This window comes from Neopsephotus bourkii, unplaced genomic scaffold (genome assembly GCF_033783945.1).
Source record: "Neopsephotus bourkii isolate Nb327-2 ecotype Australia unplaced genomic scaffold, CSIRO-AGI_Nbou_v1 NB_1183, whole genome shotgun sequence".
Classification (NCBI taxonomy): Eukaryota; Metazoa; Chordata; class Aves; order Psittaciformes; family Psittacidae; genus Neopsephotus; species Neopsephotus bourkii.
In genome coordinates, this window is record NW_026901668.1 from 3469608 (window position 1) to 3487553 (window position 17946).

The window sequence follows — 17946 nt, forward strand, 5'->3', positions numbered from 1 at the left end:
GTCGACATACGAGAAACACCATCTATTTCTCTAACATAACGTCTACTATAAATTTGCGGATGAATTTTTATTTGTTTTCAAGGCACAAGTATAAATTACTTATGACCTTGAAATAGAGCTGATTGATTATATTAGCTTCTGGTTACTTCAACTGAAAACAAGAAAAGGTCAGATCAATCAAATTGACAGCTGTTCATAGGCCTTGCCCTACTGATGTTGTAGGAAGCAATGTTTTGTCACTGTTTTGGCAATTCTAGAAGTATATTTTAACCAAAATAGCATGAGGGTGGGGGAAAAACATTGCAACACCCATAAGATAAACATGTAAGTTAATAACTTCATTCAGTAGTCAGTCCAATTCACTTTTATGATTATGAAGAGAAGGGGCTTCCACATTTACTGACAGTATCTGAAGTATAAAGAACTTAATTCTAGCTGCAGGTTGTGGAATGTATGGAGGAGGACTTGCATCTTTCCTATGTTTATTTCTGGGGTATCTGTTTCAGAATCCCTTAAACATTCTAGCTGTCACTTATTCCCACACACATTATAAAGGGGGGAGGTAGGACTTTGGGGCCCCCTCTGCTCCTTATTGTTTAGGGAGCCTTTAGATACTGACAGGAATGTCACTGATTTTTACTTCATGTGCTGTTGAAATAAGTAATGCTGTAAAACTTCTTGGTCGGTGCTGGAAGCAGTGCTGGGTTTTTAACAACGGTCTGGTGGGTACTTCTGCATCAGAGGATATTGAGATAAAACACCTTTCTGTTTGTACAGCTTCTTTTCCCCAAGTCTCTGTTTAGGTCCCTGATTTGCGAACAAGAATTGCTAGACTGCCAGTTTGAGAACTGAGCCTTGACATGGTAGTATGTTGGTTGCTCAGTGGCAAAACCCTTTTTCTTCTGGTAGTTAGAGCTGCTATTCTGCTCTGTGTCTACTCTTCAATCCCTCTTGCAGGCTAACCTGCATAAGACTGCATATATACAACTCCCATGTCAAACTCCACGACTCAGTAGAGCATATCTTCTAGAAAGCGTAGTTACTCTTTATGACTGAGTTATATAAATGATTGACATGTGCATTACAGAAGAATTTCAGTAGGGCCATCTTCAGGCTTTAGCTCATTTTGAATCCTGTGCATGGACATTGAGTATCTTACTTACTAATAGACTTTGGTTTTCTTATTATGTTGTCCTCTTTGAATTAAGGGCTTTTATATTTAGCAGAGCGTATTATGGATCAAACTGGAAACACAGGCATCAGAAAATTCAGTTTGATGGCTTCTTAATACAGCTGAGTAATTCAGGCTTCCTGAGGGCTTGGGAATACCTTTGGATAGTAAGAGAGACAGTTGAAGCATTACATCAAAAGAGCATTGACATCTGATGACTACTAGCTATTTACACTCGAATAAATGCATTCTTATTTCTGTCTAAGAAGGTGTTATATTACCCCTTTTGGCTTTGAGAATGTGCTTATTGAACCTCAGGGGATCCTACCAGTGTATGTGCAGTTCTGCAGTATGTGATGCGAGGCTGTGCGAACAAGCAGTGACGAGAATTCACCAGACCTGCTGGGCTCTTCCCAGCAGTTTTTCAAAAGAGAAGATAAATTTAAAAGGTGGACGAATCTACATATAAAACCTTAAACTACTTCCTAGCCCTTAAAAAAAAAAATCCATTCCATTTAACACACTTCTGCAGGTCAGTTTAGAATTGCCGTCTACATGGTTTATGTATCTCTTACTGTGCAGTAGAAAAATCATTAACTGGCTAAAATATGAATTCTGGAGAGGATTAATGAAAGGATTTCTGGCTACATCTATCAAAATGTTCTTATTTAAATGCAGTGTCTTAACTGACTCACTGTTCTAGCATGTAGGCAGCACTCAACAATGGGCCTTGGTAGTAAGATTTCTTTTTATGTGCGCACAGTGCTGAGTGCAATGAGCATCTCATCTCAGGTACCATTGCTCAACCTGCTCATGTAAACCATATAATCATTAAACTTAGAATCAGATGTAGTTTAATCCCTTTCTTACTTCAAAGTGTTTTGTCTTGATTTAAAAGTGTAGAGTGAAGGGGTTGGAGCTGGGTGTTCTGGATCCTGTTTCTGGCACTGCCACTAGTCTGTTGTGAGGTTTGCTTTGCTGGTATTTAATCTCTGCCTGAACTTGTGAAGTGCCTCTGCAGTGTTTACCTACTTCCAAAATAGGGTTGTTCTAATACGCTAATACTTGAAAAACATTTTGAGGCTCTTGGACGAGAAGTGGAGTTGGAATACAAAGAGGCAGTTAATAGAAGTGAAGTGGGTCAGGGTGAAACTTCTGGCGAAAAAACACCTGAATCTCAAACTGACATTAACACTTGCATAATGAGAAGCCTAAAAATGCTGCTGGATCTCATTTGCTGGCTTCTCGATACCTCAGTGATGATGACTGCTGAACTGCAAGCACGCTTCAGAAACCTTACCCCCAAAGATATTTCTTCAGAAATTAATGGCAATGGAATCTGAGAGCTTTCAGCATTTCTGACCTAGAGTTCACTGCATCACCTGTAAACTCCCATAAGAAAGGTCCCATCTTCCACCTCTGTATTTTGTCCTATGCAATATGCTGCTGTTTCCATAGGAGTTCTTTTATCCAACGTAGGTGTGTTCTCAAACAATTGTGTGGGGGTAGAAGTAACTGAAGAGCTTGGAAAAGATGAGTGAAAACAAGCAGGTACAGTGTTTCACATCATAAAAACACATGATTTGAGAAATCCAGAGGAAAGGTTTTCCTGAGAAGTATATTCTTTTCTCCTTTTGCATGTGTTTCACCGTAGACTCCTTTATTTGAATTTCTGTAGCTCCCCAACGGCCACAGCTGAGCCTGTGCAAAATACTGAATATCTCACAAGAGATGCTGTGTAATTTAGCTTGCAATCTTAACAGATTTGACTAGGAAAAGGAAGTAAAGAGGTACTTCATGGTTAATGAAAAATACATTTTAGTACAATAGGCAGGAAGTTTCTGTTTGGGAAGAATTCACTGTTCTCATATTCCCATTTTTTTCCTGCATCTTCAGCAAGTTTTATGTCAAGGAGTAACCTTGGCAAGATTTCTTCTAGCTCATGAGAATAATGTGTGGATTTTACAGAACAAGGTAGCACAGGACAGAAATGGAGATGAGATGCTCTCTCAAGAGGAGCTTCTCAAGCCTTGCAGTCATTGTCAAAGTTGCTGGAATAGGACACACTGATGTAGGCGAGGAGTGGTTTAGCGTAGGAATGTTATCTCTGATCATATTATTATCTCTACAGGAGGCAGGCAGTGTCAAGGCTGAGATAAATAAAGGACCCTGGCAGCTTTCATGCAACAGCTAAGCAGCCTGTCCTGTTAAGAAAAACAGTTCCCTTCAAATGATCTGTGTAATGTTAATTTCTCACTGACTCTTTCAAAATAAAGAATCAGATTTTAAAATGTGCCCTATTTTGGATGTTGTTTGTGGATTTTTAGCTCATCAGTTGGTTCTGTGAGAAACTGCTCTTGGCTTTCAGGTAGCTCCCCTCCCTGGCTAGTAACATAGCTTGGTGGTTTTTTTTCCTGATAGATGCAGCCTCATCAGCCCCTTTTCTCTCAGTTGTGACTGGCTGCTGACTTTTGGTTCTGTGGGCCCAGGTGCACTGACAGGGTAGAATGTCAGCTAATGGATAATGATTGCACTCCCACCAGCAAGCTACAAAACTAATGATTTGGGAGAGGCAGCTTTCACCTTCAGAGGAGAGTTAGAGAATAAGCTTTAGTTTCTCTAAGAACTGCACTGGAGTAGACCTTGCCTATATAAATATGAATACACCACAGCACTATATAAATATGAAGGAAATGAGGGTACAAAAGCTTCAAATTTCCTTGTCCCTATTTCATAGTAACTTCAAACAAACAGATTTGAACTTTATAGCGTAAGTAAATGGTTCATCATCTGATCATGCAATACCGTATCTGAGACTTACTTTCATCCCTTACATAGACTTGTGAACTGTAATTCTTTTCCTTCTGATAGTTGATGGCTTTGTGGTGCAGAAACTTGCCTCTCAGTAGCATTTCTCCAGTAACAAGGTTGACAATGGCTTTGCAGCTAGCCCGTTAAGGCTTCGTGGCAACTTTTAGAAACAAAACCAACAGACCAAGTAGACCAAATGGTCTGTACAGAGCAAACTCCTAGAAATCCCTTGCTGATAATCAGTTGAGTAATCAGTTGAGTTTCTCTAGCATGTTCTCCAATGTAGAGATGTTTTCTTTGCAATGTCAAGTGGAGGGATGTGGAGACAGTGTTCTCACGGGAGAATGGATAATTGGTACATAAACTCTGAATAATCCTGAAAGATACAGCAAGGCCATGAGAGGCCCGAGGAAGCTTAAGCAAGCAAGATAAGAAGAAGCTGGAATTCACTGAGTTATGAGAACTGTGGACTGTTGGCAAGCTTTCGAGATCAAGTTCTCACACCTGTGCTTAACCAATTATGTGTTAGTCACTAAGGGTCTTCAAGACATGTATCCAATCATAATATGCCAAATCACTGTAAGTGCATGTAAGAAATAGTATATAAGGAGTTAGGCTTTGTAATAAACGGCTTTTGTCTGACCATATTGATCTCTGACTGGGTCCATATATTTTCTGCGGCAGAGGGATGTGACCAATCCTGCATCTCAAGGATATGGATATATAAATTAATTAGAGAAAGGGCTGATAATATTCTTCCTACTTCTTGGAGATTTTGGGGCACAGAGTGCTTGTCAAGCTCACAGGGCATCTTGGCTTGACCACATCCTTCTGCATTAAAGTTTAGGCAGATTTTTAATCTCTTCAGGTTTTTCTAACACAGTTGCATTGAGTCAATCCCACTTACAGTTGTGCTGCGATAGAATTGATTTGATTATCTATGTACTGGTTATACTGGCTCTTCATGATGGGAAGAGTAATGATGATTTGTATTTTGAAAAACATGCCTGAAAGGTAATACATGATTATAAAATGCTTATAAACAGTTGTCACCAGTTTGATTTTCAGTCCTATTTTACCTCAGAGTGATTGCTGCCAGTCTTTTTCCCCACCCTAGATGTCGCAGCATTATTTTTTAATGCTCCGTTAATTTAATTACATGGGAATGATTTTCTATTTATTTTTTGTTTTACCTTGAAGAGACTGACAAAAATCCCTTAAGATAGTTAGAAAACAATAATGTAGGATAAAAAGGTCCTGTTTTTTTTGATTTCCTTGGTTTTTAATACTTGTGGACTTTGCAGCTACGTTGGGGTATACATCAGAAGAGAACAAGTTAAAAACAGCTTGTGGAAAGATGTTTCTATTAAAGCAGCTGTATTCCAAGCAGTAGAAAACCTGTTCTTTTATGCTGATTTGAGTATATTTGTTCTTGTTTTCCCTTACTTTGGTGTTCTTGCATTTTCCAAAGTCCTTTGGGTGTTTTTTGCTGTCAGCAAGAAGTGGTAGAGCAGTATTCCAGGTCAGTTCCCCTGTTACTGTGAACTCAGGGCTGGGGAATGTAACACAGATTACAAAAATAGATTTGGCTGAGGTGGTAACACCATCTAGAGAGAATGAAATGAAACATGAATCCCAGCTGAAAAGGCAGTCCAGTTCCACTAAACTTTGAAAATACTAGCACACCATAAGGCTTAGCAGCAGGAAATGGCAGAGACCACAGTATCTCTGGAAAATGCAAGGTAAAGTTCCTGCTTGCCACCTGCGCAAGCTTCTGTGGTTCGTACCATAAAGCAGCCCTGTAGTTCCAGCCAGGCTATGCCCACATCATAGAAGGGTTCAGTAGGGAAGAGAGAAAAACACTTCTGCAGTTGGCTTTATGAGATTTTATCTTTCTGGAGAGGGGTTTGCAGGTAAATGTCACTAATTATGGCAAGGCCTGTGTAGTTTTGTGTGCAAGACTAAGATGGTACCGAGTGAGTAATTATCCTGAAAAAAAAGGTGTTAGGAATAAACTGAGAAACTAAAAGGATGGAGAAGGAAAGCAAACTGTCTTGGAGGTCAAAGCCTGTGAGGATAAAATAAATATTGCCAAAGCTCATGCTTTCATTAGATTTCATGAAGAAAAGGATGGCAAACAGCTGTATTCCGTAAGCATGATAAGTAAAAGCCAGTTAAGGGAAAACAGAAGTGGGTCCAAGGTGAAGCTGGGGCTGACATAAAAGGCAATTTTATGTATAGTCAGGCAATCAAATGAATACTTGGCCTCCAGTTTCAGTTGTGCCGATTGCACTGGACATGAGAGCAAAAGAAGTCGGTGTGTAGCAAGATTTGGAGCTGCAAAACTAAATTTTTACTGTAATGTAATGAGTGGCAATAAAACTCGATTGAATGCTCAGAAGAGTGGAAGAATTGTACAATGGAGAGCTTTATGGTAGCAATTTGTGATTAAATCAAGCTATCCTGATACACCTTGGTTATGTAACTCAGGGTAGTGTGACGACTGAGGGACAGAAATACAACTTGCAGATAAACAGTTAAAAAAGAAAGAAAAAGGTAATCTGAGTAAGTATGTATCGCTTAATTTACACAATAGGAATAATTAAAGACTGCTAGTTCTGCAGGTGAAGTCCTCTGACCGTATGCAGGTAAGTAATATAAAATGTGACATGGATTCATCAACGACTGCTGGACTAGGTTGACAGTGTTTATTGACAAATAACTGATTACCTCTATGAGGAAAATGTAGTGCGTTTGAACAGTGTGGACTTCAGTAAAGCACCGGAGGGCTGCCACATGGAAATACTTAAACTGGATAAAATGAGGGAGTAATACAAGAAGCATTGAGTAGTTAAGAAGTTGACTTAAATCTGCTGCTGAAATTCCATGCTGAGGCAGCATTTCAAACCCTTCTCAATGCAGAGGAGTAACGTACTGCACGTCATACAGTAGGAACTGCAAAATAGTGCAGAGTAATATTAAAAATAGAAATGTAGTAGTAGAAAGTACCAGGCCACACACCGAGAGAGTGTTGAGTGTTTTGGCTAACAATAAGGTGCTTGTCAGTTGAAAGCAAAGGAGAAAGATCTGAGTACTGGTTAGTAAATAAAACCCACCAGTGTTGTTGTGGCGTATAAATAGGCAAATGTGTTCTCAGCGTGTATCAGATGCGGGATTTCTGGCAGGGTTGTATGTTACGCTGATAAGGCCTCATCTGGGGAGCTGTGTTCAATTCCACTCACGTAGGTTCTGGAAAGATTAATCCATGTTGGGACAGGTGCAGAGAAGTAGGGGATCATCAGGCACTGAAAAGCTTATCTCATGAGAGGGTGGCTTGGCTTGTTTAGCAAACCAAAACAAGCTAGGAAAGATTGGGCTCTGTAAATAGTAAGCTGGGTAAGGGTAAACAGGGGCATGGTAATAAAGCTAAAATACTGGAATTTTAAAAACAATGTGTGTTAGAGTTTAATTCATTGAGTGCCACAGTGAATGAAGCTCCTGTAGACTTTTCTCCAACTGCCTGGTTCACATGTCTTTGGGATTCATGAGACTTGGGCTTGCAAGTACCTCGCCTAGATCCTTCCTTGTGGTTCATTTCATAGAATCAAAGAATGGTTTGGGTTGGAAGGGACCTTAAAACTCATTCAGTTCCAACCCCCCTGCCATGGGCAGGGACACGTCCCTCTAGACCAGGTTGCTCAAAGCCCCGTCCAACCTGACCTTGCACACTACTAGGGGTGGAGCATCTACAGCTTCTCTGGGCAACTTGTTACACTGTCTGACCACCCTCACAGTAAAGAACTTCTTCCTTATATCTAACCTAAATCTCCCCTGTTTAAGTTTGAACTCATTGACCCTTTTCCTATCAGTACAGTCCCTAATGAAGAGAAAGTTTCATTGCAAACTCTGATCAAAAAGCAAATGAATTAAATCTATAGAAAGTTTTAAAACTTGTTCCAAGTGTGTCTTTTTCATTGCTTTCCTCCCTCCCTTATCTTTAAGTAGTAATAATATTTTCTTGCTTCCTAATTCTGTAGCCTTACCTTGAAGGGTAACAGTTTTAGCAGGTACCAGGATTGCCTCCTAGCATTCCTACTATGTCTCATCAAATATATCCAGACTGTGGCCAGACCTTCCCCAGTAGTTACTACATATATTTAACTGCAGCTCTAGCTTTTGCAGCTAAAATGTCCTTATTTCCTCTCTCAGGTAGGACATTTAACATTCTTTTTAGCATCTATTAGCCAAAACCACTAAGATTCCCTTTTGCAGTCTGGCTCCCCAGCAGGTTCTGCCAGTTGTGGCGAACAGGATAATGACATGAGTAAGGTATTCTCTTGTTTTATTTACCTCCCTCTGCCTCATGCCCTTTCTCTCCCAATTGCTCAGTTTTCTTAAAAAAATGACAGCTCTGACTGTTGCATTTATTGTTTATTCACTGGCTTATTCTTTAGGTTCTAATGTGAATGGGCTGGAAGAGCCCAGCCTAGCTAAGCGGCTGCGTGGCACACCTGAGCGGATTGAGCTGGAGAACTACCGACTCTCACTGCAGAGGGAAGAAGAACTGGAAGAGGTTCCTGAAGAGACACTAGCAGAGCATAACCTCAGTAGTGTGTTGGACAAAGGAGCAGAAGAGGATGTTCCCAGCAGGTCAGCACACTTTGTCAGTAAACTTTTCTGTACCCATCCCAACAGGTTTTTGCCTGCATTTCCTTCAGCTTTTAGTAACGTATTGTTTACCAGGATGCCCTTTCTAAAGCTGATCAAAATGTTCTGCATGTGCACACAGGTTTTTTTATCTTGTAGTTTCTGTTCTTACTACCTTACCTTGCTACTTATAGCTTACTCCTAACCTAGATGGGAAATAGCTTACTACCATCCTTGGAGGAAACCTACAATACTGTAATACCATGAAACTCAGTCTTAAGTTGAGATTTATTTATTTGTTTATTTATTTATTGTATGAAAGACAAATGAGTTTTAAGCAAACAGAGCATGGATTCAAATGGGAGGAGACTCCAAAATTAACTTTTTTTTCTGTATGTTTTGCATTACAATTCGAAACCAATTTTGGTTTAAAGATCTAAGCTTGACACACGTTTAATCCTGACTGAATGCTTACGCAGTGCCTGAGAGGCATTGATTTGAAGCAATAGCTATGGCTGTTGAAAAACGTGTTGTACTCTCACAAACTTCTCTTTATCTGCAAAACGGTGTATAAGTGCATCACATTGAAGGTGCAGCATCTGGAAAGGAGTAACTTTTAGTAGCCTGAACTCAGCCTTGACAGAGAGTGTGTACATATGGACTCATGAAGGTGTGACTTTCATTTAAGTGCCTGGCAGTTACTAATGTCTTGTACAGCTGTTATGTCTGAAACCTAAATAATACTTTTTGATTAATTTCTTAACATTAACTTCTTTAGAGGATACTGTTCTGGTATTTTACATAATTGAGGTCTTCTCTGGTGCTCTGATTGTATAATCTTGGGACTATTTATGGGAGATAAATTCTGTTTGCTTCACTCAGCCTTCCTTTAGCTCCCTGCTCAGGCCTAGGAATCACGTCAACTGTGACAGTGTAGACATTAATGATATTGAGGGGTTTTTAGTCTTTTATGTTTGTAGCTCTAAACCAAAATTTACTAGTATGGAGCATAGTTATTATTGGCCCTGATTTCAATAAATCAGGACACAGTAATTCCATCAGTAAATGGCAAAAAAAAAATTCCAAAGAGGAGGAGTTAATTAAAGTGGAGTTTTGGCATGAAGCTGTTGGTCATCACCAAAATGTGTTCTGTGAGACACTGGGGACTGACAGCAATACACTGTTACATTAGTGAGTTGGATTTCCTCTCGTAGGGTGTTGTATTTAGCTCCCTTTGTTCTACATGTGTCCACATAACCTGTATTAAACTGAATATTTCAGTCTGTAATAGACCAAATTGTGTAATTTAGCATGTGGAAAGCAGTGTTTAGTGGCAGCTCACATTCTGCGGCGGCAGAGAGGGAAGAAAATACATCAAATTCCCTGTCAGTTTGAACTGGAAAATATTTTGTCCCAAATCCAAACATGGCAAGTAATTTACTCAGAGGACTGAGAAGGGCGTGTGGGCCAAACATCAGAGAGATTTTCTAGATGATACCTGATAGATGATATCAGGTGATTTTCTGATCACCTGCTATCCTCTGTTCAGCTCTACCTGCTCCATGGTATGTCACAGAAAGACCAAAAACAAAAAATGAGGAAAAGTCTGACAACTTCTTCATCAGCGAAAGAAAAAGAACTCCTGCAACAAGCCAACCAAAGCCCTAATTTGATCATGTTCACTGTCTTGGTGCAGCCCTGCAGGGTTAGGAGCAGGCAGAGAGGATGGGGAACTCTTTGTTCCTTCTGTGTCTTACAGAGCGATGAATTTGGCTTCAGGGTTCACTGAGCTGTTAGCTCTAAATCAGGTAGAGACCACACATTTTGGTGCACAGCATCCCATCACACACACACTTAGGAGCATGCACACTGCAGAGAAAGTTTGCAGAAAACAATATTCAAAGTATATTTTTTCAAGAGAGAGTTGATCTTGTTTGAGCTTCAACAAGAAGGATCGTGTCAGCAACCCAGCCCTGCCTACACAGTTTTGAAGGGTGGAGAGTCCTTTAGGTGCCTTATTCATGGCCTTTAACTTGCATTAAGGCCCAGTATGTCATCTGCAGTTTTGGTATAATATACCCTGTGGCCTTTGGAAGCAGTGTCATGTAGAGCTGCGTGGCAAGGGAAGAGGGTCATTTCCACAGTTTAGGTTTCAGTTCCATTCCTGTACTTCAGTTCCTGTAGGTGCACCTTTTTAATGAGATGCTTGACTTCCTATGCTTCTGTAAGGCAATTGATCTCTGCTTTATAGGAAAAAAAAAATAGTGTCAGCTGTTGTATTAATTCCTGTGGCAAGGGGTTGCCATCCTGAAAAGAATGCCCACTATACCAGCCCATCTCACTGCCTTCTTTCAGCTTCTCATTTCTCAGTATTCAAAGGTCAAACAAAAACCAAGTCATAAATAAAAGCTGAAGAAGGTAAAGTGAGCTATGTGGTAAAGAATGTATGTCGTCAATACTACATGAGATAAGCCAGCTGGTTGAAGAGCAGGAGATTGTCCCACTCAGCAGGCATGGCAACAGTTTGAGCAGCAGTAAACCTCATTGACAGCACACAAAAACCTCAGCATGTAACACCTGTCAGGTTTATTTCCATGCCAAAGGGTAGGAAAGTTAATCAGGGAGGAGGGGAACATTGCTTTTTAATCTCTGTGACGATATCTGCATAAAGCCTTTGGAACATGCTTTGGTCTTCTGGAATACACACCAAGTCCACAGCACGCAACTGTGTTTGTATTCAGTATTCAGCATGTGAAAACCAGGCAACCTGTTCAAAATAAATATTTTGTTTATGCTGTGAAAAGGTGGGTTCTAATTTGAGGAAAATAGTTATTTAAGTGCAGAACAGTGAGGAGAATTTAAGAGCCTGTGGACAGAAGTATGTGTCAGAGCATGAAGAAAGTGGTATTTTCCTGATTGGCTTTGCTATCAGAAATAGTCTCTCAGACAAGTAGATGAAAAGTATTATGTAACTATATGCTCCTGTAGTGTTAGACTGATTTGAAGTTCTGCACCTGAATACTGTATCTGCAACAAGTGCTGCCCTTTTTTTTTTTTGAGGCTATCAGTTTTTCACATGCTGTAATTCCATTACAAGAACTGCACAAGTTATATTTTATAAACATACATGAAATGTACACTTCATTATTTTCTACTTGTCGTTTTTCTTTCTCTTCTCTGTGGAATGGGTTCTCCCAAAGGCTGTTAGCTACGGTGATAGCTGTCATAAGGAAGCAGAAGTAGCATACTGTTCTCTGATTACTCATCCAAACTTTAACCATTCACGGACAGTTTCAGTCCTTCAATCCAGATGAATTTCAGCCTTTGAATATTTCTATGGGAAGCATCTAACTGTAGCTCTAATAAATGCAGTTCTTTTATGACAATGATCAAGTAAGGAAAAGCAAAGGAAGAGGACCTGTTGACCCTGCAGGTTTGTTCTCTGAATGAGAGGTAGTTCACATTAATTTTCCAGTGACAAATGCAACCATCTTTCTCCTCAGTTAGCTCTAGGTAGTCCAGCATTTAAGAGTGAGCTAGATTAAATTTCACTGTATAGGTGGTTCCATTTCTTGCCCCTGCTGCTTACACTGAGGAACTGTTAGAGATGTCTGCTAAAAAACACTAATGATTTACTGGTTTGCATGTTTTAGACTTCGCTGTGAGAATAAGCAGCTCATTATTGTAATTGTCCTTGCACTGCACCCTAGAGTTTTTTGCCACTATGTGCACTGTGTACTTAGTTGGATACATATTATAGTTCTGTGACATAGAAAAGTGAGGAATTCTGTACTCCCCCCCCCCCCCCAACTCTCCTTAGCCCATGTGCCTGATAGTCATGTTGTGTGTTCTTTCTACTCCCTAAGCCTCCTGTGGATCAACCCAGCAAGTGCCAAAAACATCTTAGCTATCCAAAATGCTAGCAGTAGCTGCCATTATCAAACGACGTGACCTTCTACATTTTAACGCTGCTAAAACCTCTTGCTCTGTTTTATCCAAAGCAATGTGTTATGGAAAAAATAGTTTCTGCTGTATTCAACTGTCATGAGCTGTAACAATTAATGCTGCACAGGTATTTGAACTTGGCTTTGAAGGCACTTTGCTGCTGCTTCATCTTCTTTAAAAGAAGCAGGGCAAGGCATATTGCAGCTCACATGTGATGCTGTCGATGAATTGACTGTGAAATACTGAAAGCAGAAGATTGATGTTATGGTTTCCATCATATGTTTTGGGCTTGTATGTATTTTGAAACAAGTTGTCAGTGATCTAAGAAACATAAAATAATTGTTTCTTTTCCTTTCTAAACCCTTGTAGTAGTTCAGAGTCTGAGATGGAGGAGGAAGATGAGGAGGAAGATGATGAACTACTGCTGCCTCAGCAACCCCCTTCAGACTTGGGTGGTGTGCCATGGAAAGAGGCTGTGCGTATCCATGCCCTCCTGAAGGGAAAGAGTGAAGAAGAGATCGAAGCTGAGGAAAATCATGAGATTGAGGACAAAGAAGATGAGGAGGAGGAGGAAGATGAAGAGGAGGAAGATGAGGAGTCAAGTGAAGGTTAGACTCATTGATTTGTCCTTCCCTCTTTTTTGCTAGATGGCAGGGAAAACCGAGTTGAGTATTTGTCATGCAGAATGAGAGAGATTTTGCCTTGGAAAACTTTTCTTCTTCTTTCACTTCTTTATTGCTTTGACTTCTGAGGGAGTAACTGTCAATGAAAACTTTAGGTGGATCATTCTGAAAACACATCTTTGCCCACAGGGCAGTTACAGCACTAGTACCAACACAATATGCTTCCCACACACCATGCCAACATGTGCAATTCACAGCTTTGTGGTACTATTGTTTTATTGCTGTTTTTTATTATTATTGGGAATTGGTTTTGAATGTGCCCGTTGTTCTCTGGCAGCAGGAGCTGGAAGCATTGTGGAAGCAGTGTTTTCAGTCTTGCAGAGTGCCTCACTAAGGGGTAGTGCCACTGTAACTGTCATTAGGGCATCCAGAAGAAGCTGCTTGTAGCTCTCCTTAGTTTCCAGATGGTCTTGAAAATCAGGGAATTCAGGTGGTTCCTATTTAGCTCAGAGGGATTTCTGTGGAAAAATCTTAGGGAAAGACTCCTTCCCCTGTGTTTGTCTCAGTCATCAAAATGCAGATTTTGTGCTAAGAATAGACATGTTTCCAGTGTTTCACCACCATGCCAAATTTCTCGCTGATCTTGTCTTTGTACTCACGTTTCCTTTTTGTCAAGACTAGTAGACTCCAAAGAGCTTCTTTGTGAAGGTCTTTGGCTGCCTAATGCAAGCAGAGGTCCAGTTTTTCTGTCTTAGCAGCAGTTTTGTTCATGAGCTCAGCAGGCTGCTTGGCTACTTTTTCAACATAGGATCTGTATCTCCGTAACTGAAGTCTGTGGAAGTGAAGACTGCTTTTTAAGTATGGTAACGTGCATGTTGTGTGTTTAGTCTGCTAAACCATGGGCATTGTTTCATTCAAGCGGTTTTCCTGTCAGACACATTGAATACAGTGGGAGTATGGGAAGCTACTGGGTTTCCAGACTGTGTCTCTGTCTGATTCTGTCCTTTCTCTCTTTTTCTCTGTCGCTTGTGTGTGTACATGCGTGTCTGGTGTTATATATGGATGTGTGGTTCCCTCTGCTGTAGAGGGGGAGTATTGCCCTTGGGAGAGCGAGCTGCAGCAAGGCCTCTGGCTTCAACGTCTTTCAAATGAAGAGGACACGGGTACATTTAAAGGTACCCGTATACAATCTCCACTTCCATTTCCCCAGAGGAGGGGGAAATGTTTTAAAGAGCAGGTCCCACATGAGGAGTTTGTGGTTTATTTAATTGCTTTACCAGCTCCCTACAAACTGGTTCTGTAGCTGTTGTCTTTGTGGTTTATTTAATTGCTTTACCAACTCCTTAGAAACTGGTTCTGTAGCTGTTGTCATCTTCATCTCCTGGACAAAGTGCCATATACCAGGTCTGACACTGCCACTGGTTTTAGGAAAAAGATAAAGCTGCCAGGCACCTCAGGATATCTAGAAAGCCTGGACATTCTGCTGCTGTAATATGCATGAACAGTGACCCCCACATCTTTGGGAGTTCCAGATTAGTTCCATACACACAGGCTAATTGAACCCATGCGATAAGTCAGACACATGGACACATTAGAAGCGCTGCCTATGTATTGCTTTTGTCAGCAAACTTGCTTTTTTGTTGTTGTCCTTTGTTGAATGTGTGTCTCTGGGGAGAGTCTGGTGGGGAAGCTGACCAAGCTGTGGTGATCCCTCAAGATTTTTCAAGCAGTCGTATAATGGGCACAAAATGAACCTGATGTTCCAGTCTGACTGGTTGTGTTAGTTTCCACAATGCTCTTGCACTTCATTTTTCATGGTTGTTTATTTTGAAGCACTTGGTCCTAATAGTTTGCTAATCCCTTATTCCCTCAATGTGGTTCATTAGAACCAGAAGGCATGAGTGGAAAACCCAAATGCCTTCCTGAAGGTAAGAGGGCATATGCAGTTCTCGGATTGCGTATTTCGCAGCTTATGGTTGTAACAACTATAGCTTAGCTTATGACCTTTTCTTTTTTTTTTTGTTTAATTAAGAAAAAAAAAAAAAGGAAGAGGTTTTACAATTTTTACCTATTTAACTCTTCTGATGGTAAGAATGAGAAGTATCAGTAAGATGGCTAAAGAGCATAACTCAAGTTCCCCTTAGGGGAAAGCTACCTTTCAATATGAGTGCAATTAATGTCCAGCTTCCTGCAGAGCTTAGCCGGAGTCCTTGAGAGGGAAGGCCATGCCAGGTGTCACTTGAAATTCCCAAGCATTTAGGCCTCAAGGAAACAGGTTTGTCTGTCAGCCAAGCAGCAGTCCTTCCTGGCTGCCTGTGCTGCTATTTATTTACTGGAAAAGGTGAGAAGGACCCATATCCTAATCAGGACAGCCTCAGGCCTCTGTCCAGAGACTTGTGGAGTAACTGAAGGTGTGTACCTTACGCTGGTCTAAATCCCAGAGAAATCCATTTTAAAACATGCAGATCATGTGGGACCTGCTCTTTCCAAGCCTTGCTGAGGACTATATACTTCTCAGCCATTGCTGGCAAATCTAAACCCTTTAACAGAAACTTTTGTGTGGCGATGCAAATGCTAACTCTACTCATCTTGGGGCCTGCATGCGAGTGCTTTGGTACAGAGTGAGAAAAGCCCAGGTTCCTGTTCCTGCAGGATGTCCAGTAGCTCTGGTAGACCATGTGGTTGTGCTAATTGATAAGAGAACTCTCTGATGAGGCAACAGAGATGCAAAATTGCTAAATACTTGCCTAAATTGAGAATCCCACTCTGCATTTGAGTTTGTGCGTCTGGACCCTTTTCCCCTTGATTAACCGGCTGGTAATTCTGTCCTTCCTGCAGTTCCTTCTGCCTTTTTCTTTTGCAGTTTTAATGCCAAATCTCACACATAGGTATTCCTGAAATGGAAGTCCCAAACACCATGTCATGTCTGGGGAAAACATGGCTGGGGGAGAGGAACTTCGTTAAAACGAGACAGCAAGAAATGAGTGTGACCTTTAAATGCTGCTAATGGTTCTTGTTTCCTTCAAAACTAGTGCACCTAACTGCTTTTGAGGTTCTTAACTGCTGAAACGGGGTTTTGCCCTACTCAGCGGTAATCCAGCTGTTGTGAAAATTGACTTCCTACTTTATAAAGTAAGTGGGCGTTTTCCTTTCAGGATAAGTCATTGCCTTTTGAAGACCACTCCTACAGGTGCTGAACACCTGTTCCCTGTAGAATGAGGGCATGCTGAGCAGTTGAACAAGCTGCTTATCGGTTGTTTTCAGTGCCCTTTATTCCTTTAGACACACCATAGGTAGCTGAGCTTTGTGTATGCACATAATTGAGGAGTAATGCAATTTCTTTTAAACAAATTAATCTGTGTAACAGGAATCCTCTTCTGGGGAAGTGGGAGCGCTGCTCAGTCCTAATGAAAATGCTGTTACTCTTCAAAAAAGCAATTTACCCTGAGCAAGTCAGTACAAAACAGGAGTAAACAAAAGTGTTTGAATTGCTAAAGTAAGTGTATGCCCTTGTCTGTATATGCATGTGCACACAGAACTGAAACTCTGAGATACATCGTGTAATTGAATTCACAAAGGAATACATACCCAGGATACAAAGGAGTACTTAACTTTATAGTAGGGGATGAGAGACTTCTCATTTTGGTGCATCAAACTACAATGCAGGTTGTCCCTTTAACAGCAAGATGGTTTTGACGATAATCGTAATGAACAGGCTGAAGGACCTGGAAATCTGATAAATTGGTACTTACATACCGTGTACTGTTGGACACCCAGAGAATGTCTTTCATTTCAGCAAAGCTGCTTGCAATAGAGAGGATCTACAATGATGTTTTTAATAGCATCTCTCTGCCTTTGGAATGGCATTATTCAGCTTTGATGGGAAGTATGAGGAGTGCTGTATTGGTGTATGCGTGCACACACGATGCTGAGCCTTTTTTTCTGCCTGTCTTGCACACTGATCTTAGCCAGTAATATTTTCTCTTCTTTTCTTATTTCCTTTCCTCTGATGTGTTACCTTTCCTTTCCACTGTTCTCCCACCTTTTCCTCCCTGTCCTTCATGCACCGTGCCTACAACCTGGTATGCCATGCCCTCCTCACGCTAGCTGGAAACCTTAGACTGGAGCAGATTGTAAATCCGGTTGATCCTCTGGAGATCCTGGCAGATGTGCACTGGACACACATCCGTGAAAAAGAGGAGGAGGAAAAAATGGTCCCAACCTCAAAGTCCTCCACCTCCAGAGGTAATCTCCCCTGAGCCCCACACCACCGGTTCCTGGATCACAGTTGCAGCTGTTTAACTGTTGCTTCTGCGCCCTTCAAGAGCAGTGTCCTTCAGCAGGGGCAGCAGTGGTTGAAAGGAACTACTTCCAAATTACGCTGAAATTACACTTGGTTAAACAGTTTGCTTTTCAGGTCCGTGTCTGCTTAAAGTGACTGCTTTCTCATCTCCTTGGTGGTGTGACTTCTTTTGACCCATTGTCTGCCTGTTTTGACTTCATCGCATTTTTCGTCATTACACACGGGATTTGATAGTGCTGGCAATTAGCCCTCAGTGGCTTTAGGGATAGCTGCGGGTTTTGTGGCAGTGAGGGCTCTGTGCTTCTTTAGGGAAAGCTGAAGGACTTTGTTGTGTGGCTACTACTGCAAAGACTGAACAGAGTCAGGTTCTTTATTGAGCATAATTCTCTGCTGCTGCTTTTCAAAGTGTAACTGTGTCTGTTATTAGCAGGGAATGATGGGATTCA

General features: G+C 41.0%; 1 protein-coding gene across 21 annotated transcripts in view; it reads left to right on the forward strand.

Annotated features, from left to right (window-relative positions):
• The window catches only part of MICAL3 (microtubule associated monooxygenase, calponin and LIM domain containing 3), a 186742-nt gene that overhangs the window by 128530 nt on the left and 40266 nt on the right, over positions 1-17946 (forward strand). For 15 of the 21 annotated variants that reach the window (XM_061363936.1, XM_061363939.1, XM_061363935.1 and 12 more), the window contains 4 exons: positions 8437-8632; positions 12944-13182; positions 14283-14372; positions 17305-17442. In XM_061363936.1, coding sequence (XP_061219920.1) covers positions 8437-8632; positions 12944-13182; positions 14283-14372; positions 17305-17442 — 663 coding nt within the window. The remainder of the gene's footprint in view (positions 1-8436; positions 8633-12943; positions 13183-14282; positions 14373-17304; positions 17443-17946) is intronic. The other 6 variants (XM_061363943.1, XM_061363951.1, XM_061363955.1 and 3 more) reach the window with 2 other exon arrangements.